Genomic DNA, 23,923 nt, shown 5'->3' on the forward strand with positions numbered 1-23,923 from the left:
TGTCTTTATCATGGTAGTTGGGTTATTTACGAATCAGTTGGAGTTTAAATAGTATTTTTTGAAATTTATTTATCAATTCTCAATTACATTATTTCTAATTGAACAAATTTTATTTCAAATTTAAATAAAAATATCATGTAATATAAAAAAAGATAGATGGTATTATACCGCGGTAAGGTAAGGGGTAAATATGTAATTTGCATTTACCGTGCAATTTTTTGCGTTATTATATTTGAGTAGGAAATTGTTTGTTGCGGGGCAAACAATTATTAGGACCGGGAACCCTCTTAATATGTGTGAATTTTAAAAAACGGAATTTTAAAATGGGATGGATAGAGAAGTAATAACTTGTGAAGCGAGGAAGACCCGTTATGCGTAGATTAGAGGGCAGGCCCAGGGAACAACAGCAATGACCAAATCCAGTAGTACAGCCCACTTAAAAAGCGCATATATATATATATATATATATATATATATATATATAACCGTCACCTGTAGCTGCTATGCGGGCTGTGTTTGATTGATTTGTGTCGCCTCTTCCTCAGTTGCTAAGGTAAGCATCAATTGCACACTCTCTCGATCTTGGCAAGCTGCGCTAAGGTCCCTCCCTCTCTCTCTGAGGCTCATGCTTATAAGTGCGCTCAAGGTCAATTGTTTATCTTCTCTAATTCTGATTAAGAGATTCCTTTTTTTATTTTTACACCAATGATATACATTTGTTTGCCAATAATATCATGTCTGCATCTGATTAGTAAGAAAAGGTCCTATCCATTTTACAAATAGAAAAATAATCCCAAACTTTTTAGAGCTATTTGTAATTAGTGCTGGTGTTTCTTTTGCTTTTCGAAATGATAGGATTGCGACAATGTTATACGATGGCACATTTCCCTTATGTTAAGTGTTAACCATTTTATATCCCCTCCTTTTCACCCTAGTCCTATGTGTCTTAGCAAAATTGATAATATGTGATTAGTTACCGTTTGATGGAAGGTGAGGGGTTTATAGCTTATAGTAAGGCTTTCACTTTGGACCTAATATTTACTTATCCTTCACGAGTAACAATTGATGATAGGATTGTACGGTATATGATGAATACATATTTAAGCGTTCAAAACAGTTTGTATTGAAAAACAAATACTTGCTCATCGTTTCAAAAATTCATTATACCTGTTTGAAATCCCTGATTCTTGTCCGAGATTGTAGAAAATTATGGTATCTTTCAGGCAAGTTAGAATATTCTTCAATGTTTATCAGATAATTATTTTCGTTTGAAAGTCTTGTAAAGAAGCCAAGCGGATTGCATTTTGGAAAGTATTATTAGAGCAACTACTTACTAAAAAACGTTTATACTTGAACCCAACTATCCAAGTCTATATATCTATGCAGCGTTATACAAACTGCCTGGATTTCCCTGAGGTTTATTCATCTACTTATAAACTTGTAATACTTATTTTTAATGCTACTTGCAGTTTTATGGATTAGAAGATTTATCCAAGTTCTAGCTTCTCCATATATTTTCTAATACGCAAAATTTCATTTGGTGATAATTCATTTGTTTATGTTAAAAACAGTTGTTACAGTTGTAACGTGTAGATATCTATTAGCTTGCTTCAATTGGGTATCCTATTATAAGAAATGGAGCCTTCTGCTGATCTGAGCAGTGGACGAGATATATTAAGGTAAACAAATAGACTTCACTCAGTTCACTCATTTTTTGGTGTACCGGTTTGAATGATCATATGTTTAACATTACAAATATTCTGAGCCATGGGTTTTTATGATCTACTACTTCTGTTAGTAAAGGATGTTACAGTCAACTTATGGATATATTGATCAATAACCGTACTATTTTCTTCTTTGGGGCTTTTGAAACTCCAGACTTGCGCGTGTGCACACACATATATATATATATTCTGTATATGTATCTCTGGACTGATCTTTATATTCCTTAACCTTGTGTTTGATTTTTAGTTTGAATGTCGATTATAGCAATGCTATAATATTGCCGGGAAAGAAGCATGGCACTAAAAAGAACAAGGTCTGTGCTGCTCTGTTAATTTCTATTAGCCTCTCACTCGTTCATAGTACCATGGAGAAATATAAATACTTTTGTTTCATCCTCCAAGGTTTGCGAAATTCAGAAGAAAAGGAGAAACACTGAGCACAGCAAGTCCCAAAAAAGAAAGCTACAGAAACTTCAGGTGTTGTGTGTGTTTGTGCCTTTTAGCTTCTGTAAATCTACTACATTTTACCGAATTTGGTTGACTTGCTTTTCCAATTGTAGGAGGACAAGGAAAAGGAACTTCTTATACTAAAAAGTATTGAGACGTTGGAGTATGATTCTGATATTGGTCTTAGTGTATTAATGTTTCTTATAAAACTTGTAGTCTTTTGAGCTAGGATTGACTAATTGAAACCGTTGTGATGCCTCTTTTAGGAAGTACAAAATTGGAGATGTTGCACAATCACTCATGTGGACTTCAAAGAATCTGGGCCAGGTTTTTATTATTATTATTATATATATATATATAATAGAGAATAAATAACCCATAATTAAGAGGGATTTTACTCTGAAGCTATATGCTAAGTTGAACTCCGTTTGAGCAGAGTAACTCCCTATTGACCGCTGAAAATGTTAATTATGTCTTTAGTTATCTACTATGAAATTACTCTATGTTTAGATGGAAGTAGAATCTTCCTTACTCTGTGTTATTAAAACCATTAGCTCTATACTTCTACAGGTTGAAACTTTTCAAGCAAAACGTAAAAGGGAAGTGCAACTTAGTAAGGCTGGACTTAGATTGCCAACCAATAATCAGCCTATCAAGCGAAAGAATAATGACAACACCTCAAAATATGAATCACAATCGAAAAGACTACATCAGAATGAAAACTGTGATGTCAGTAGCTTTAAGGATCCTTTCATAGGTGATAGAGAATTCAGGCAAGTTGATAGTTCTATCCGTGGCAGCGGTTTTGGTGATGTTGGACGATGTGAAACTTCCGTTCGATTTAAAGAAACTTCTTTTGAGAATTGTGAGATGCCAGTGCCATTGAATCAAGAGAATGTGTTGTCAAATAGTGTTTTTACTGTGCCAAAAGTGGACAAAACTGTGGTAAGGTTCGATATTTCTAATTAGAAAAAAAATAGTTTGTGTTTCTGGGCTTCTTATACAGGGATCTGAAATTCACTAGCTTAGGCACTTGTTTATAATTGGCTTCAATAAATTTAATGGATAAATATCTATTATAACCAAGGAGCCTCATGAATTAACATGAAACAGGATAGGATACATGATTATCAAGCAGGGTATCTCTGTGGGATCAATAACCTGGCTAATGGACATCATGGTGGAGATCGAGGTGCCCCTATAGCAGTACATGTTTCAAGACCTATAGAGATTGAAAATTCAAGAATAGACCTCCCAATAGTTATGATGGAGCAGGAGATAATGGAAGCTATCAATGAAAATAAAAGTGTCATTATATGCGGGCAGACAGGTTGTGGTAAGACTACGCAAGTTCCTCAGGTGAGTTAATCTCATAGATACTCTCTCTATCTCTCTCTCTCTCTCTCATTCACGGTTATTTAACAAGAATTAGGAAAGCTCATACACTTAATATATGTTTATTAATCTCTCTCTCTCTATATATATATATATGGATGTCCGTGGAGAACCCTTGACTCTTATAAAATTTCATCACAAATTTGTAAAATTTATTTCAAACAATTTAAAATTCGATGCTAATGTTGAATTATAATTATATTTGAATAAGTTTAACACTTAAAATTGAAAAAAATTTGTTTTTAAATTTGATTCTACAGTAGAATAATTTTGGTTAAGTGTGATTGTACTACAGAACCACTTTGAACTATTTCATTAATTTTCAATGATTTTTTAAAATAAAAAATTGTGTAACTTTGTTTTTTGATTTGCTGAATAAAATTTGTAAGTATATATGATGAAAAATGAAATAGATTTGTGTATTATATACATTATATAATTATATAATGGTTCTTAACCGAACTCTATATAAGGCAGTTCTCTAAATTTCTACCTACATAGATTATATATATTTGTGTTGATTTGCCAGAAAGTTTCATTTTCTATTTTTATTTAGTCTAAAAGTTTCACACTCCCTCTATTGTTTAGGACATACTAATGTTCTTATAGAAGTAAATAACGTAATTATATACTGAAATAAGAGAACTCAAAAAGAAATGCTTTTCTTTTTTTGCCTTTTCATTTTAATTTGACTTGGCTTGAATATAATCAGAGTATGGTGAAAGAAATAAATTATTATCAAAAATTAAATATATTACTAATAAAACCAATATAAGGTCATAGTAACAATTATACATTGATATAGTTCCTTGTGTATTTTAAAATTACATACTAATAAAAATCAACATGTATAGTTTAATACATAAAAAAGGAAAAAAAATAACAATATCTGTAGCTTTTACTTTATTGGTTATAATATTATAGTCTATTTTTTTTTAACTTAAACTTACTTTAGTTTAAAATGGTTTAGTATAATTTACAATCTTGTAATCGCTGTGGCTTCGGCCTTTTGTCATGGTGCTTAATCATTTAATTTTAATCAAAACTTGACAAACATGGATGCTTATAAATAACAGGTTAATATTTTCTCAATGTTACGATGTATACTATTGTATGTAGTTTATATTCCTTTTTACTATTAAAAATTATATTAAACGGTTTAGTATATGGTGAATTTAGCATATGAAGTGAACATGTCAAAATTCATTTACATGTTTATAGTGTTCACAAATTAGAATAAGGAACTCAATATAATGTGAGGTTCATTCCCTGATATGTTAAGGTTCTAGGGCTGAAGTTACTTTCTTTTTTACAGTAACAATAATACTGAGATAGCAATGTAGTGTTCTGTTGAAGAACACTTTAACACCCTATTTCATACGCCAACATCTTTTGTACACATATCTACATTTCTATTTTTAGGTCAGGAAAATCGTGCAGTTTATGAAACCATGTGCTATGATAGATACATAATTGTATAGTTCAATACAATTGAAGTTCTCAGATATAATACAGATGCGTACACAGTGCAAAGTATTATGTTAGGCTGTAGGACACGGCGTTTTGTATGTACAGAATACTATGTTTTGCTGCAGAACACAATATTTTTTTTATAATGTGTACATTTGATTGCAAACTTTTGTTAGGAATTTTAGAATGACTCCATGAGTTCAATTGATTGAAAGTTCACATATAGTTTAAATGCAAAAATATGACATTTTGTACAACAATGTGAGTTCTAGTGCAGAACACTATTACATCAGGCAATGAACTCGAGAATAAACTCATGTTTCCTTATTCTCTAAATTTATATACATTGTATTGGAAATTATAAAAGTTAAAATACAAAACATATTTTTTTGAAATTTATTGTAAATCGAATAGTAATAAACTTAAATAAAGAATATAAACATCTTTAACTTAAATAATAATTATATCGTATGGTTTTTAAAATTTGATAGAGTTTAAACATAATTTCTATAAGAAAAGTGTATCAATTAAAATATATTTCCAATATTTTGGATACAACTTGATTATGTAGCTTCCATAAACAGAGATCTTGAATAGTAGAATGTATAGAATGACTAGAGTTTGATAACAGTAAAACTTAAATAAAGTAGATATAGAAAAAAGAAGTGTAGTTAATAATATAGACTCCACCAGTCTTTTTGGAATTATGTAAAGTTGTAAATTTAAACAGTAAATAGGGTATTAGGGGTAAAAGTTTATCGAGTTTGGATTGAAACAGAGAATTTATATGTTTATAAAAACCATTCTTTTCTAAAATGGCCTATAAAACAAAACACGGGGAGTCATCTTTTAGCTGATATTCAAAGAATTATATTATGTGTTTAGTGATGGTCTGGAATTTTAACACTGGACGTGGATGTTCTATGCCAGTTCCTCTATGAGGCCGGCTTTGGTTCATCTCGGTCATCGGTGAAAAGTGGTATGATTGGTGTTACTCAACCGCGCCGTGTGGCAGTTCTTGCAACTGCGAAAAGGGTGGCATTTGAGCTTGGTCTTTGTCTAGGCAAGGACGTGGGCTTTCAAGTGCGACATGACAAGAGGATTGGGGATAATTGCTCTATAAAGTTTATGACAGATGGGATATTGCTTCGAGAACTTCAGGTATACCATTAGCATTGCTGTTTTTGTAATGCATGTACTATCAATATTAGACTTGAAAGTCTGTATCAGTGAATGTTTGAAGTTTGAGAATAAGAGGAATATTTGTTGTTTTGCTGCTGCTTTTTATATTTCTGCAACCTTACTTTTTCTTGCAGAATGATTTTTTGTTAACGAGGTACTCGGTCATAATTTTGGATGAGGCTCATGAAAGAAGTCTGAACACCGACATACTTATAGGAATGCTTTCTCGTATTATACATGAGCGTCAGGTGAGTTTTGGATTTCAAAGGTGATTAGAGTATCATAATTAACTAATGTTACAGAACCCGTGCAAGACATGGGCCTCTATACTAATTAATATTAAACTATCTGTATTTAAAATATTACCAATTATTGATAAATAGTATATGGCTTCTGCAAAAATGTATAGTATATACACCATCTAAAACCTTTATTTTATAGTATAGTATAGATAGATGATGTATAAATGACCGCCACACCCAAGACTGGAAGTAATATATGTATTATATCTCTTCTCTTTGCTTGCTCCAGAGTCTAGATTATTTATAAACTTATTTAGGTTACTTGCCCGTCAGATTTATCAGGTTGAAGTTTGTTGTACTTCCTTCCTAGCCCCTGATATATTTGTTGTCATAAAACTTTTTATTAATATGTCAGAGAATATACGAGGAACAAAAGAATCAGGAGATCCTTTTGAAAAATAGAATGAGTCCTGAAAATAAAGTTTATCCATTAAAACTTGTGCTGATGAGTGCGACTTTGCGGATCGAGGACTTCGTGTCTGGAGGAAGAATATTTTCTGAACCCCCGCCTGTAATTGAAGTTCCAGCTCGACAGTATCCGGTGATTATACACTTTTCAAAGAGAACCGATGTTGTGGATTATGTTGGCCAGGCCTATAAAAGGGTCTTGTCGATTCACAAGAACCTTCCAGCTGGAGGCATACTCGTATTTGTGACTGGACAAAGGGAAGTGGAGTATCTGTGTCAAAAACTTAGGAAAGCTTCTAGAAAAATGGTCACTAATAGTTCAAGACAAATTGGAAAAGCACCTGCTTTGTTGAAAGGGAGTTGTGCTGAAGATCATAACATTAATAAATTAAGTGAAGCATTTGAGATTGAAGGAGACTTAAGCCTGCAGCAAACTGATAGATTTAGTTCCTACGATTATGATGATATGTCTGAGGATGAGTCTGATGCTTCTTATGATTCCGATGAGGAGAGTGATTTGGAAGTTTCTTACAAGGATGTGTTTGGTCAGAACAATATGGGCTCTGATAATTTGTTTGGGGAGGATGGAAATTTAACTTCACTGAAGGCTGCTTTTGATGCTTTGGTCGGGAAGAATAAGCCGAAGCTTACTAATGGGAAACAAAGTGTACCTGGTACTGCAAAAGGTTCAGATCACTGTAATTTGAGCTCAGGGGAGAACACGATGGAATCTGATATCCCCCCTGTGAGCCCAATGCGTGTTCTGCCTCTATATGCAATGCTTCCTGCATCTGCTCAGCTTCAAGTATTTAACAAGGTGAAGGACGGAGAGCGTCTAGTAGTTATTGCCACAAATGTTGCTGAGACCTCTTTAACCATTCCAGGTATAAAGTATGTGGTGGACACTGGAAGAGAAAAGGTGAAGATGTACGATTCTGCAAATGGAATGGAAACATATAATGTACAGTGGATAAGTAAAGCATCTGTTGCCCAACGTGCTGGAAGAGCTGGAAGAACAGGGCCTGGCCACTGTTATTGCCTCTATTCTTCTACTAAGTTCAAAAAATTTCACGAGTTCTCAAATGCTGAAATTTCTAAGATTCCTGTTGATGGAGTTGTCCTTCTCATGAAGTCCATGGGTATCGATAAGGTATGCTTTCTTTGGCCTGGTCTTATTTGATTTTACTGGATGTGACCTTTTACATTACATAGTTCTGTTTGATCTGTACTTTATCTGTAGAAATTTCTTAGTAAAAAAATTGTGCATATTTTTTATTGATATTGGGGATATTTTACACACAAAGAAATTTTATAGCTATGTATTTTTACTTGTTTTTTCTTATTTAATACAGTTAAAAATTTAAACCCAATAGAATATATATGGGCACCGTTATTTAGCAATCATGCCAAGCAGGATGGATGCCAATTGACGAGTTTCTCAGCAATCAGACTGTGTTACAAACAAAGGCAGCTATTGTGCACATTGTGCAACACTTACCACACAGCCGCATTGCAACTCTTCTAGATGGCCCCGCACATGCTTTCAAGCATTTATGGCAATTTCTGGTTACAAATATCTTTTAATTGTGTAGATAATATTGAAAAAAATAGAATTGAACTTGTATCACTGAGTGTGAGAATGTTTGTGTGTACACACACATGTATTTTGTCTACTTTGTAAACATATGTTAAAAATGAAGATGGCCGTCTCAGAATTTACCGCGGAGTTAGAATTTCATGTGAAGGATTAGAATTTGTCTTCTAAAAACCTGGACAGTACTGTTTCATTTAACTTTTATCGTGTACCCTGCTGTGTCTCTACATTTGGTGCATCTGCTGTCTGAACTCTAATTATCTGACAACTGATTTAGGCATTTAGCTCATTTGCCTCTTTTTATGGTCCATTGTAATTTGTTTTGCAAGAAAGTGTTATTTGGTGGTTTTGTATAACTATTTCATGACTCGATCTGTTTCAGGTTGCTAATTTCCCATTTCCCACCCTCCCTAATTTATCTGCTATAGAGGAAGCAGAAGGCTGCTTAAAGGTTCTTGAAGCACTTGATACTAATGGCAGGCTGACCCCTCTTGGGAAGGCAATGGTACACTATCCTATGAGTCCTCGACATTCCCGGATGCTCCTAACTGCCATTCAAATACTTCAAAAGGATAAAGGCTGTTCCCGGCCTAATCTAGTACTTGGCTATGCTGTTGCAGCAGCTGCAGCTTTAAGCTTGTCAAATCCTTTTATTACACAATACGAAGGAAACCATGATGAGAAATCTGATACTGAAGCTAGTGAGAGAGTTTTAGAGAAGGAAGAAAAACTGAGGAAGAAAAAACTAATAGAAGCTTCTAAAGCATCTCATGAAAAATTTTGTAACCCTACTAGTGATGTTTTGAGCACAGCTTATGTATTGCAATGTTTTGAACTCTCGAACAGCCCCCTGAACTTCTGCATGGAATACGCTTTACATCTTAAAACTATGGAGGAAATGTCCAAGCTTAGAAAGCAACTACTTAAACTAGTGTTTCAACAGACTGGCGATTCTCAGCAGAACTTTACATGGACTTTTGGCAAAATGGTTGATGTTGAATATTCTTGGAGGGACTCATCTAAAGAGAAACAGTTGTTTATGTATGAAGAAGAACTCTTGGGCCAAGCTATCTGTGCTGGCTGGGTAGATAGAGTTGCTAAGAAAATTGGAGCATATTCAGACAAAGATAGAAATCTTAATGCAGATCGTTACCAAACCTGCACAAATGAAAAAGTTATTCTCCATCGTAGGTCATCTCTATATAGGTCATCCCCGGAATTTTTGGTGTACAGTGAGTTGGTGTATACAAATCAACCCTACATTTATGTTGCAACAACTGTGAAACCAGAATGGCTTGTAAGGTATGGAAGTTCTATGTGCACATTTTCTGCGCCTCAATTCTATTATGAGCATCTGAGGGACCAAGTTTTGCGTCGGATGACTCCAATTTATGGCCGTTGTCAGTGGCAGCTTCCACTTCATAGTTTCCCTGTAAATGATGATAGGCAACGGGTTGCGGTGTTTGCCTGTTCGTTAATTGGAGGTGCTGTCTTACCCTGCCTAAAATCTGCCCGAAAATTTCTAGCAGCTCAACCTGCAACTATCTTGAGACCACCAGCAGGACATAAACGAGTGGAGAATTTTCTTAATAAATTAAAGACCAGTAAAAAAACAGTTGATAGTTGTGCTGTGTTAAAAGAGGTGTGGAGTGAAAATCCTCTTGAATTATATCCTGAAATTCTTGATTGGTTCCAGAAGGGATTCCATAATCAATTCGAAGAGCTTTGGGTGGAAATGCACCGTGAGGTTCTTTTAAATCCCGAAGAACGCTTTGCAAAAAAAGGGGGAAGGGGGGGGGGGGGGGGTTGGAAATAGTCACGGGGTAGAAAAAATGTAATTAGACAGTCAAGTGTATTTTTCAGTTATTTTATAATGTTTGAGTGGGAGTAATTTATGAGGTGTACGGGAATTGATGTCTGTAACATTTCAGGCAGTGTGGACTTGGAGAAATTAGTAGATAATTTAGTAGTATAACTTAGTTGATTGGCATGATCATGGTCACCTCTTTATTCTCTAAACCAATGATTTGCCACCGGATGCCCCTCCCTCCCCGAGATGAATAGGAACATCTCAGGAATTGGGACCAACGACAATGATCACTATAATTAATCATGACATTCTGGTAAGGATACCTTGTCTCACTCGGGCCAGGAGGGTAAAACTTAAGGCTATACCTTGTCTCACTCGGGCCAGGAGGGTAAAACTTAAGGCTACGCTGATGCGTTGAAAACAAGTTACTATATTCTTATACATTTGGTTCAGCTTTTGGTTTTACTTATCCTACCGCAAGACGCATACCTTCATTTTTAAGGCTCCGTTCTTTTTTTGGTATGTTTCAATGGAAAAATCATTTATTTGGTATATCTGTTCAAAAAATTCTATTTATGGTACAGAACGCCTGTACTTGTGGGAATCACCCATTGACCCCATAATGTCATTTTATTAAAAAAAAAAATTCTCTTTTTCCCCGGAATGAACCTGTGTTAGTGTGTTTTTGAAGGAAATAAAATTAGGTGAGGGGCTGTTTTTGGACTCCTATATTAAATAAATGAAAAATGTTTGTAGTTAATTTTTTTTGTTGGGTTGTAATGTAAACCTATTTTATATGTGTATTTTTTAATTTAAATAAAAAACCGTATAAATAAGACTTTTCTAGCTCCAAAAAGGTGCCGTGCAATGTCAGTGCAAAATTTTTAGGTGAGGGCATGTTTTGGCACATGCGTATGTAAATAACCGTAGATTTTTTGGGTCCAAATATTTTTGTTGTGTTGTAATGTAAACGTATATTTTGGGAAAAATTTAATTTTGAATTAAAAATTTATATGACCAACACTTTTGTAGCTTGGAAGATGGTGAGTGCGTAATTGTCATGGGGGGGCAAATTTGTGCACGGGCATATTTAAATAACCGAAAATTTGTTTAGGTCCATTTTTCTATTATTTGGTAGGTATGTAAATTTTTTTTGAGTCTGTATGATTAAATATAAAATTCTATTTATTCGAGAAAGGGTGTCATAACGTTAAATGTAAAATTGTTAACGGTTAGATGTAGACACAAAATGAATGTGCAATGAGCATTGGAAACCAAAATATTATGATTGAACAAGTAAATAATGAAATGGAAAATAAGGAAACGGAACCATATTACAAGTAGACTGCTTGTAATAGCAGTAGTACATATGTTTGACAACAAGATCACGTGTTTCAGTGTGGGCGCCCTGGGCATTTCTTACTATGCTTGGTGTGACCTTCTTGGTTACATACACTACATTTCTTTCCAGACCGCGGACCATCAATCTCCGTTCGGATCCGCACCGATTGTCCCTTATCCCCGCGCTTTTTCTTTAGCTTTTTCAAGGACCCTTCCAGCACTAACTTTCCATACCCCTGTCAAGGTACGGGTAAGTCGTAGTTCCAATATTGAGTTGGTTCCAACGGATAAATTATTGGCCTGTACAAGTCCTGCATTGTTTGGTTCTTATGGAAATTTTCGATTAAATGCTCCCAATTCAATCCATGTGTTATACAACCTGCCATTGCATGGAAGCACAGCATGTGATGGGTCGCCCGTCCATCATTGCCTTTAAAGACCAAAAAATCTGCTTGCAGACGGACGTGCCCCGCTCCTTAGCATGAGGGACAACATCGATCTCAGCAATGGTTCCAGGATTTGTCTTCATAATGGCTGCCAGGAACATGGGTAGAGCTTGGTATGTTGTAGCCCAACTGCCATACACTTCCCTCTCCACGCTTTCTTGTACCCCACTATGTGGTTGTACTCGTTGTTGATCAGCGGGATAATGGTTTTAATGGGAATTTCCGGTGTATCTATTACCTGTTTCACATAAAACAGTAAATGTCAAAAAAATCCCGGCCTTAATAAGTGGCGTTTGCTAAAGATTTACTTACAAGTGGTTTTACAATCTGCGCAATCATCCTTGCAGATAACTTCTTGTGATCTTGTAACGGCTGATCGACCATGCATTTGTGTTCCTCTCTATTAACATTAATCCGCCAGTACCCGGAATCATGCATGAAAGCAGCCCTCATCCTCCAGTTACACCCCTCAGCCCGACACTGTACAATGAGCTGTTCTTTGTTACTCCTTGTAGTTTTATATGTACGATCAGTGTTAATATGTGCACGCCTCACTGCTCCCAAGAGCGTTGCTTTGTCACGGTAACACATTCCCTCACCCAGTTCCCCCTTGTCGAGGTCTTCATCAGCATATATATCATTAGGGTTATATATGATTGGTGGAGTGTATTGCTCTGTGCAAAACCATGGAACCCTTGGAACATGATGTTCTTCTCCAACTACCGGAAATGTATTGGAAATTTCTTCATTTCTCTCTGAATGTTCTTCACCATCTTCGGTGGCAGAAGATTCCCCGTCGTCATCATCGTGAAGGTGAAAATTCTCCTCACTTGATGAATTGGCTACAACTCCATCTGCCAGCAGGGCTAACCGCTGACCTGAACCTCTTCCCACTACATCACTTTCATAACTAGCCCCCCTTGAAACCCGCCACTGTATTGACTGTTTTCCCCTCCATACCCTCTACCATGTTCAGTAATCCCCCCTCCATACCCTCCACCATATTAACTACTCCACCCTCCATAACCCCCACCATGTTCAATAGTCCCCCCTCCATACCCCTCACCATATTGACTACTCCCCCCTCCATACCCTGCACCATATTGACTACTCCCCCCTCCATAGCCTCCATCATATTATATACTCACCCCTCCATACCCTCCAACATATTGACTACTACCCCCTTCATACCGTCCACCATGTTCAGTAGCCCCCCTACCAGACCATCCACCATGTTGAGTACTCCTCCCTCCATACCCTACACCTTAATCAAAAAGTACATTTGACCACAGTGGTTGTACATCACAACCGTATGTTGTTGTTGTTGGTTGTGACCCGAAATTATGCTGGAATGAGTACGGGTCATCAACAACAATTTCTTCTGTTTCGATGAACAAAGAAACATCTCCTTGAACGTTTAGCAACATGACAGGAACATTTAACATGCGTGTAACATCATCATCACATAAAATATCCATTTGATAAAAACCTTCAACTAGGTTGTACTGACCAAGATATGGATACTTCAAACTCAATTTTAAATTCCACTGATACGAACTAATGTTCATTAAATTATACACGACACTTTTAAGCTCATCGTAAGTGGTACCAAACCTAATAAACATCATTTTTTTGGGATCGATAGAGTAGTTGATATTACTACCATCTCGAATAACTACTCCACCCCAAAAAAATTTGACGTTCACGTGGCCTTCCATCTCCCTGCATTGAAGACAACATTAACAGTTAGGAAACCAAAGTCAAGATTGTACATGTAAACAAACATACATGTAATGCTGACATACCATTTTCGACAGAGGAGTGTTCTACAAGTATGAACAATATTATTTTCCTAAAGATTTAGAACTTAGAATTGCAGTATGTTTTGAATATATGCAATGTAAGAGGACACATATAAATAGGAATAGAAGCTATAGGCTAGAGATAGCTAAACATTTTGAGAATTCGGATAGGAATGCATTATTGATAGAATTCAATGGAGATTTCCGATAGGATTTTTGTTAAAGAGAAATCTACTATTTTTGTCCCATTTCGAAGATATGAAAGAGAAGATAAGATTCTTGAAATTTACAACAAAAGCAAATGCTGTATTATGTTGTTTATGTTTTTTTTGTTTAATTTTATTGAGTCCGTGATTAATAATTATGTCTTACAAATTTACTTGGCATAAGTAATTGTCTTACTCATCGTCAGACAAAAAACAATCAGAAACATAATCAGGACCTATAGCGAAATAATGATACATCATTGCAGTGTGGAGGTCGTCGTCTTCAGCATACTCCTTACTTCTTCTTTGTAGGTCTTCACGGTTTAAGCGCATCCTCATTCGATTCTCTTCCTCTCTAGCACGAAATAATGCTAATTCCAGCTCATGAGGCGTGTCTCCTTGCATGTGTATGGCGCGTTGTTTTGATATTCACACTCCTTCCTGGACACATTGGCCCATACAACTGTTGAGACATCCAACACGCCATTCCCATTCCCTCTGCATCGTGATTATTGAACTTCCTGCGTAACGTTCATTCGGATCCATTGAGTACCTAAAATTGTCATCACAAAACCATTTCCTACCAATTGCTGGGTTAATATCACCAGGGGTATAACTCATTATGTTGTTGTTACTATATCATGGAATTTAAATATCACAAGGGGTATAACACACTCTATTTATAACATAAAAGTAGGTGCAAAGATACAGTTCTTTATGCTTCCCAGTAATGAAATGCAGTGTTGCATAACTTTATGTCATGTCAAATACTGTTTCACTATTTTTTTGCAGGCTATCAACCATACCTTATCTTCGTGCTACAGTAAATGTCACTGATGAAAGTAATGCAGCCAAGCATTAGACTATTCATGACACTTTCAATTTGCTAATAATTCATCATTCACGTGCTGCAGTGTATTTCGTATAGTGACTAGTCACTTCTAAATAATTGATGTTGAATGCATGTTACTTCTAATAGGAATACGGAATGAAAATGAATGACCAGAAAATCAGGATTTTTCTATATAACCTATTAACCAAGATGTGAAACAAATTATAACTATCAATAACATGTCTTCTAACACAAATCGCAACTGGTTGCTCATAGAAAGAGATGATGATTACTGTAGTCTTAGAGTTATTGATGCTAAAGAGTACTTTGCTGGTGTATGTCGCGAATGGGCTTATCGACGTGAAGAATCTGACCGGTTGAGAGATGCCCTGCTTTCTATGGGTCTAAGAGTTCCAACTCGACATTCTATTGGCATATATTCTCAAGCGGGGGATAGTCCAACTTGGTTAGGATTTAGGAAAAAAGTTATTAGGGTCGTGACAAGTATTAGAAAGGAAAATAACCGAATGTTGCGTAGAAGTCGTCAGTACATGTATGAACTGGCGCGAGATTCTGTCCGCGGCATTGGGAGAGAGCTTATAGAAGATGAGCAGCACAGACTATTACAAAATGAGAACTACCTTTCCGACGATTATACGTCCGATGATTGACTTTGAATTATGTGCTATCTTATTTTCTCCCTTTTTATATATTAAATTTTGTTTACTTATAGGAATTTAAAAATGTATTTTACGAATCCTGCAATTATAAATACACTTATGAAGTCATAATTACTTTACGTGAACTGTCATTCAAAGTAGCTTATGTCTTCTTAACCAATTCACTTAGATATAATTTTTGGAAAAAAGTAATAGAAACGTAATTTGAGAAAAATTTACACCAATTATATTTTTATCAATTTCATATTAAGGCTCAAACATAGCCCTCTACCATATTTGCACACTTCTAATATTACCTTATTAGTTCCAACTAATTTAATATATTTTTTAAATGAAATATAGATTTTAATAACTATATTATTAATAAAAAAATTTAAAATATATATTACTAAGTAAAATATTTTACTAAGTAAAATATTTCTAAAACAGAAATGTGTTAGGAGAAGAATGTTTTCCAATTAGCCAATTTAAAGAAAAATAGGAAGAAGAGAAAAATAGGAGCGGATAAGAAACAAGAAGGAAAAAAGAAAGAGAAAAAGTGGAAGAGAGAGAAAGTCGCCGGAGAAGGAAGAAGGCCAGGCCAACCGGCATTCTTGGAGCAGGAAAGAGAGGAGAGAAATAAGAGATTCCCACAGCAACAGGCGTTCACTGCCCAGATCTCGCAGCAACAGGCGTTCACCGGCCGATTCCCGCAGCAGTAACATGCTATAAATATATGCGAGCCTATAAGTCATCATCTCAATTTCACACCTTTCTAGTATAACATTCTCCACATTTTAAGATTCATACACTCAAGTCATGGACAAGGGTAAGGGACACGCAAGCTCGGAAATGCGTAGTCACGGGGAAGTTAATTGTATAAATGGACCGAATCTCAGGCACCTACTGAATCTCATAGAGCAAAAATCAGTGAGGTCAAGCAATTTTTCCGAAGAATGCGAGCTATACGGTCTGCACAAGGATTCGCCGTCCGTGATAATGAACAGTTTATTGGGTACGGGGAAATGCACTTCGACTTTATGAAATCATCGATCCGGTACGAAGATAACATTAATAAGAATTTCAACGCTGGTAACATTTCAAAGGAAGAACATGATTATGAATTAAAAGAAATGTGTCGATACTACCACTTCATGGAGGACGAGCTTGAGATGAGAAAAAGGGAGGCTGAGGATGTAGTCGCAAGGTGTAGGAGTGAAAAGATACGTGAAGAGGAACAACAGTGGGATAAGAAATATGCTAAGTATATTGTCAAACTTGGGGATTTTTCTCAAGGCCACGATGATGCTGGTATGGCTACAAACATCTGTTATAGCACTCACGGCCCCGACCCGTGGCCACCGCGTCAAACTCGGTCGAGTAGGCACGCATCGACCCACAAAAATGGGGAGGGAGGTCATAAGCATACCTCCCCTCACATTCAAGGGGATGAGGAAGAAAATGATGAGAAATCTAACGAGATCGAAGATCAAGATTTTGATCATTACGTAGTTAATCTTGCAGATGACTAAAGAATTTGAGAGTTCTTTCATTATCCCTTTTTCAGTTGCAATGTACTTCCTGCTTTATCATTTTCATTATCCCACTTTCCGTTACAACGTAATTTTTAATTCATTATCCCTCATGACACCCTTTCTCGAGCTTCAAATTAAAATATAAAATGTAACATATACACTACAAATATATTTTACATACCTACCAAACAATAGAAAAATGGACCCAACAAATTTTCGGTTATTTAAATTTGCCCGTGCACAAACATGCTCTCGTTTGACAATTACGCACTCGCCGCTCAAGACACCATTTTCGAAGCTACAAAAATGTTAGTGATATTGGTTTTAATTAAAAAAAATGACCAAAATATAGGTTTACATTACAACACAACAAAAAAAATTTGGAACCCGAAAAATCTAAGGTTATTTACATACGCCCGTGCCAAAACATGCCCTCACCTAAAAAATTTACACTCACATTACACGACACCCTTTTTGGAGCTAGAAAAGTCTTATTTATACGATTTTTTATTTAAATTAAAAAATACACACATAAAATAGGTTTACATTACAACCCAACAAAAAAAAATTAACTACAAATATTTTCCATTTATTTAATATAGCAGTCCAAAAACAACCCTTCACCTAATTTTATTTCCTTCAAAAACACACTAACACAAGTTCATTCCGGGGAAATGAGAATTTTTTTTAACAAAATGACCCAGAACGCCACTTGTTCTGGGGTCAATGGGTGATTCCCACAAGTACAGGCGTTTTGTACCATAAATGTGATTTTTTGAACAGATATACCAAATAAATGACTTTTCCATTAAAACATACCAAAAAAGGGATGGAGCCCATTTTTAACCCACTTGGACATGTTCTTTGCCGGAAGTAGGTGTGTGCACGGTTCGGTTCAGCTCGGTTTTTACCGAAAACCGTTACCGAACCGTGTATGTCGGTTCGGTTCGGTTTCTAGCTATTAACCGTAACCGAACCGTTCGGAACGGTTATTTTCGGTTCGGTTAACCGTTTATCAGTTTCGGTTTTTTTCGGTTTTTTTCGGTTTTTATTTTTTTTAAAAAAATAATTAAAAAAATAATTATTTAATATAATACTAAGAATATTTATAGACGTTATTTAATATAAATCTAAGAAAATTAATTATTTAGTATAATGTAACAAACAAGTAGCATCGTTAAATGAGGAATTCGTATTGATGAATTAATAGAGCTATAATATGAATGACTATCGAGTAAGGGCAAGTGCAAGTAAATGACTATCAGGATCCATGTACAGGCCCAACAACAAAAGGTTTTTAAAATTCTTATATAAATTTGGCAAGTACCATATACTCATATTTGTATAAAATAGATAAGTAAATAAATATATATTAAATATTTTAAAATAATATTAGCGGTTCGGTTTTTCGGTTCGGTTTTAAGGATAAAACCGTAACCGTTACCAAACCGTCCGGTCAGTTCGGTTACGATTTTTTCGGTTTTTGTAGGTTTCGGTTTTTTTCGGTGCGGTTTTTCGGTTTTTCGGTCCGGTTTCGGTTTTTCGGTGTTTGTTTGCTCACCCCTAGTCGGAAGGAAGTAACATGTTTTTATTTTTTATTTTTTAATTCAAATTTTGTATAATCAAATTTATTTGTAACAAATTTAAGAGGGTGCTCGTCTAGAGATGCACAAAAAGCCAATCGGACCGGGTTTTATCTGGATTTTAAAAAACCCGTTTTTTTATAAAACAGACCGGGCCGGGATTTTTAAAAAATCGGGTCGGGTTGGGCTGGGCTTCCTAAGAAATATAAGACCCGTTTTAGGCTCGCGGTTCGTGCAGGGCCGGATCGGGCCGGGCCGGATCGGGCCGAACTGAGTTTTATCCGGGCTATGTATTTATATATTAAAAAAATAATTTAATATTTTATAACTCGAATTATGAATAGTTTAAATACCGGAGAAAATATTATCGTGATATATCAGATAGAGTAGTTTAAGCACCGAAACAAATAATTATTATTTAATATCATATATAAATAATCATATATAACTTAATTGATTCTAATATTATAATATAATATTTAAAAAATCATAAAAACTATTGTATATTTTCAAATTTAATATAAAAAATCGGTTCTTTAATCGGGCTTTTCAAAAAGCCCGGGTTTTTATCCAGGACGAACTAGACTTTTATTTGGGCTCTTTTAGATCCATGCTTTTATCTTGGCTTCTATCCGGGCTTTTTGAATTTCGGGCCGGACCGGATTTTCAAGAAAAAAGAGGCCCATTTAAGGCCCGCGGGCCGGGTTTTTTTCGGATCCGGCTTTTTGGGCTTTTTTTCGGATCAGATCGGATCATATTTCGGGTTTCAGATTTTTTGAACATCTCTATGCTCGTCTGCTACACTAAAATATATATTTTTTATTAAAAATGTATAATTTTAAGAAAATAAAAAAAGGTGTTTGATCATATATTTAATATACAGTTTTTTAATCTATAATTATAAATTTATAATTGAATATTTGGATGTTAATTATATTTCTTCGAAAAAGAATGTTCTGGTACCTATTTCACCGACTAATAAAATTGGAAAGAATAAAGCATTTCTTGAAAAATTATACTAAGAAATAGAATATATATAATACCCATGATTTCTCATTTTGAGATGTCAAAATAGTATACATGATCATTGTGAATAAAAATTTATAATCAAAATATATGTGTAGGGCTATAAACGAACCGAGCTGATCGTTAGGCTCGACTCGACTCGTTAAGTAATCGAGCTCGAGTTCGAATAAGTAAATATGCTACTTTAACTTATGGAGTCGATCCGAGTTTCACAAGTGGCCGACTCGAACTCGACTCGAGATCGACTCGACTCGTTAAACTCGACTCGAACTCGACTCGATAAACAATATGAATAAAAAAATCTAAATATATACATGAGCATGCTCTATTCTCTACCCGTGTCTTCCTAATTGGACTGATCTTAAATTTTATTTTATTTGGGTTGGGTCTTGTTTGGACTCTAATTGTGAAAAAAGACCAAAAAAATTAAAAAATTAATGACCAACTCGAACTCGACTCGAGTTCGACTCGACTCGAAAAGTTCGGGAACAACTCGAACTCGACTCGGTTGTTAACGAACTCGAGTTCGAACATGAAAATCTGATCATTTAACTATTTGATGTCGACTCGACTCGTTAAGAAAAAACTCAAACTCGAACTCGTTAAGTGAAAGGAATATGTCCTAAGTCCAATCATGTATTAGGATTTAGGAATAACTTTTATGTAATATGTATTGATTTCATTGATATTAATAAAAGACTTGTTTTATTTTTATTACGGGTTCTATCTATTTAAGTATTTAAATAAGATATACCATAGTTTAGAGTAAAACTTTTTATGGAGATGAGATCATAATAGTGAGACCTAAAAAGATGATAACTCTAAACTTAAATAGTTCCTAGTCATAGGATTACTAACTGGTAATTAATAATCCGCAAAGATCGGTACATACTATGCTTGCTTCATTATGAAGGATGTCTGTTCTCATAGACATTTGTGTGGTGACACTATAGCTAGTATGTAGGTGCTTATTATAGAATAAGTTCACTGAACATGACTCGCACAGCTGAACAACTGATGGAGTTCACTCACGTGTCAGCAGTTGTTCACATAGTGATAGTTGTACAAGTATCCTTAGACTTGAGGTCATCATAGTCATCTTGTGTACACTGAACTATGCTTTGGTTTAGTTCTTAGTCTCCAGGGACAATTATTAGGGCTCTTCTAGTTATAGGAATTTGTACACGAAGATAGTGTATGATCAATAAAGGATCTACCCCTTCCAGTGAAGGAAGCGAATGTTCAAGGCTGATCCACTTATGCTAGTTCAGGAATCACTGGCCAGAGTGAATGAAATTAGAAAGGAGTTTCTAATTTGCATAGAACTACGCATAGTAAATGGTAAGCAAGTGATTGAATTAGATAGGCTTGACACGAGATCCATGCCTTGTATTTAATTAGGACATTGTAGGGTAGAAGGAGTTTATTGTACGGTAACTATTCACTGAATAGGTTCTTGGTATTCTAAGCAGTGAATTCATATTATCCGGATAGTCGCGATATGCTGAGAAGTATCCCTCACGATGTAGAATAAATGTGATTAATTAATTAATCATATTTAATAAATTAGAGAATTTATATAAATAATGATAAAATAGTTTTATTATTATTTATTTCTACCACCGGCTTAATATTGAACCTACAGGGTCACACCATAAAAAGAGAATGATTTAATGGTGGAGGAATTAATTAATAATGGTTAATAATTATTTATTTATGAAATAAATAATTAATTGGCAAATTTAATAATTGATTAAATGAGATTTAATTGATTATAAATTAATTAAGAAAAGTTCTTAATATTATTAATTAAAGGATTTAATTTTTGGAAATTAAATCAAGAGAGAGAATTATTTCTAAAGTGTTTAGAAAAAGGATTAATGATTAAAAGGTGTTTTAATTATTAATGTGAATAATAAATGGGATAATAATAATAATATTTATGGGAAAATTTCAGCTAAAAATTTTGCCTATAAATACACTATTATAGACCCTAATTTGATTCCAACCTCGAAACCCGAAAACCCAAAAAGTTTGGAAAACCCAATTCTCTCCACCTCCTTCCTCCTCCTTAACATCATTTTCTTGGTGGATACCGGTGGAGTGCTTCACACTTGAGGAGCAACTGCTAAGGATCTCTGATCGTTGACTCTGAATTATTTTAAAAGGTTAAATTCGATCCCTCGAATTTTTATTCATGATTTATATGCTTTTATTTGGATTTTGTATGTGTAAAAGTGTTTTACCATGACCCCGCTGCGTTAAAAATCCAACAATGGTATCAGAGCATAGGTTGTATGCATATAGATCTGTGGTAAAAATTTCAGAATTTTATGTGCTTGTATGAATTAATTATGATTTTTACAAGTTATATCATGGATTAATTTTGTCTGATGAGAAATCGTTTCTCAGAATAATTTTGAATGTTGATCTGGGTTCTACAAGTGTTGTAGATCGTCTGGGTATTTTTTTCATAATTTTAGGATGTATAGATTTTTTATTATGAATTTTTGAAGTTCTTGTAATTAAAATTCATAATTAAATAAATCTTAGATATATATATGTATTGTATGTATGTATATATCTGTATCTGCTGTGCTGCTTGTCTTCTACTGTTACTGATTGCACGGATAGAAAGAGAAAGAAGTCAGGCGCTGTCAGGCGCGGAGTCCGAGACAAAAGCTGTCGGCTGCTGAAAAAAAAATAGGGGTATCACGCATTCCGGGAATGCGTTACACACCTGTGGTGCATTCACGGAATGCGTTACACCTTTTAATGGCTTAAAAGGGCTGTAACGCATCACCGGAATGCGTTACAGGGCTTGTAACGCGTTCCTGTAATGCGTTACAGCCCGACTGTCCTCATTAAAATTGTTTTTCTGGGAGTTTCGTAACTCCGTTTTGGGCGTGCAATATACCGTTGGATTCGTTTTTCCGAGACGGATCTAATGGAGTGATCAATTTTAGTTTATATAAAAGTTTTGAACTGTTTATATTTCCATGAAGTGTTTTAAAGTTGTTTTTTAACTGTTTTAACTGCTTTTAAATGCTTCATGTAATATATAGAGATGTATAATGCTTAGACCTATATGCTAGATGATGTAACATGCCTACCTTGATGTTTATTCATATTTATATATGTGATATATGCTTAGTTTATCATGCGATGATAGATTTAGGTGAACTAAAATAAACATAAGGCGTTTGTTAGACAACCTAGTATAGTGAAATTGTTTCATAACCTTAAGAATAATATTATGAATACAATCATGAGATTCTTGTGTTTATGAAACACGTAATTGAATATGAATTTTAGATATGAGAGAAAGGATGATTCTGTCAACAACAGATTTCTATCTGTAAGAAAGGGTTATTAAGTGACGCCTCTTGACAATGCTCCACCCGATCCGGGAATCATCTGATTATTGATTATTGATTTGAAATATTTAATTTAAAAGGAAGAATTTCTATATAATATGATTATGATTGTAACATAATATAATCCCTCTAAAATTAAATAATATCAAGTAGTAATTGGCCAATGACACAACGGGCTTGTGTCGGTCATAGCCTTCCAACATGATAGAAAAGTAGTTCTTAGTTTTGAATCATTGTCGGTTCGTGCTACAGCTGAGGGCTTTGATTTCGAAATAAGAAATACTTGTTTATTACATAGAGATGTGTACATTGAATAAGAATCTAAAGGTCGGTACGTGCTACAGCCGTGGGCCTTTGGGGACTGATTCAACTGTACGGAATGTTGGGTTAGACTTGACTTAGAATATTGAGTTTGTCGTGCTACAGCCGAGACTCAGTTATTCAAGAGGCTAAAGTTTGATTAGGGAATAACATGAGATGTAATTGACAAGAGTTGTCTGCCTATTGAACATTGCATGGCGGTTCGTGCTACAGCTGGGGTTGTGTAATGGAATGTAGGATCCCTATTCCCACTAGCATTATGAATGCTTAATTTTTCACGTAGGGGGTTGAATAAATTAGGAAAACTAGTGGGAGCCACTTATGAATAAAGACCCGATTCATATAGTGTTTTGAAATGAAATCGAATATTTGCTAAGTGTTGTTATGTGTTTATCATTTAAAGATTTACTTTGTACGTTATGTCTTCTACACTATCACTCAGGAGCATACTAGATGCTCACAA

The 23,923-nt window shown here is 34.9% G+C and overlaps 1 protein-coding gene across 4 annotated transcripts; it reads left to right on the top strand.

Moving 5' to 3' along the window:
- The first annotated feature begins 470 nt into the window (after nt 1-470).
- Nucleotides 471-10,849, top strand: LOC141724733 (ATP-dependent RNA helicase DEAH13-like). Of its 4 annotated transcripts, none has more exons than XM_074526972.1 (12): nt 471-553; nt 1,572-1,679; nt 1,972-2,038; nt 2,127-2,201; nt 2,285-2,334; nt 2,438-2,498; nt 2,742-3,116; nt 3,285-3,530; nt 5,967-6,197; nt 6,353-6,466; nt 6,876-8,078; nt 8,905-10,849. In XM_074526972.1, the coding sequence occupies exons 2-12, from the start codon at nt 1,636-1,638 to the stop codon at nt 10,336-10,338; spliced, it is 3,900 nt and encodes a 1,299-aa protein (XP_074383073.1). In that variant the 5' UTR covers nt 471-553; nt 1,572-1,635; the 3' UTR covers nt 10,339-10,849. The 4 variants fall into 4 exon arrangements, with proteins under 4 accessions (XP_074383073.1, XP_074383074.1, XP_074383075.1 ...); XM_074526973.1 differs by having other exon boundaries at nt 482-646; nt 1,581-1,679; XM_074526974.1 differs by having other exon boundaries at nt 482-646; nt 1,594-1,679.
- Nucleotides 10,850-23,923: the final 13,074 nt, after the last annotated feature.

This window comes from Apium graveolens, chromosome 5, assembly GCF_009905375.1.
Source record: "Apium graveolens cultivar Ventura chromosome 5, ASM990537v1, whole genome shotgun sequence".
Taxonomy (NCBI): Eukaryota; Viridiplantae; Streptophyta; class Magnoliopsida; order Apiales; family Apiaceae; genus Apium; species Apium graveolens.

What these genes read in the sequence shown, in the direction of transcription:
- LOC141724733 (XM_074526972.1), top strand. Translation starts at nt 1,636, where the DNA reads ATGGAGCCTTCTGCTGATCTGAGCAGTGGACGAGATATATTAAG. An exon ending in GAAAGCTACAGAAACTTCAG is followed by an intron (nt 2,202 to 2,284) that starts GTGTTGTGTGTG and finishes TTCCAATTGTAG; the next exon opens with GAGGACAAGGAAAAGGAACT. An exon ending in AGACTACGCAAGTTCCTCAG is followed by an intron (nt 3,531 to 5,966) that starts GTGAGTTAATCT and finishes GTTCTATGCCAG; the next exon opens with TTCCTCTATGAGGCCGGCTT.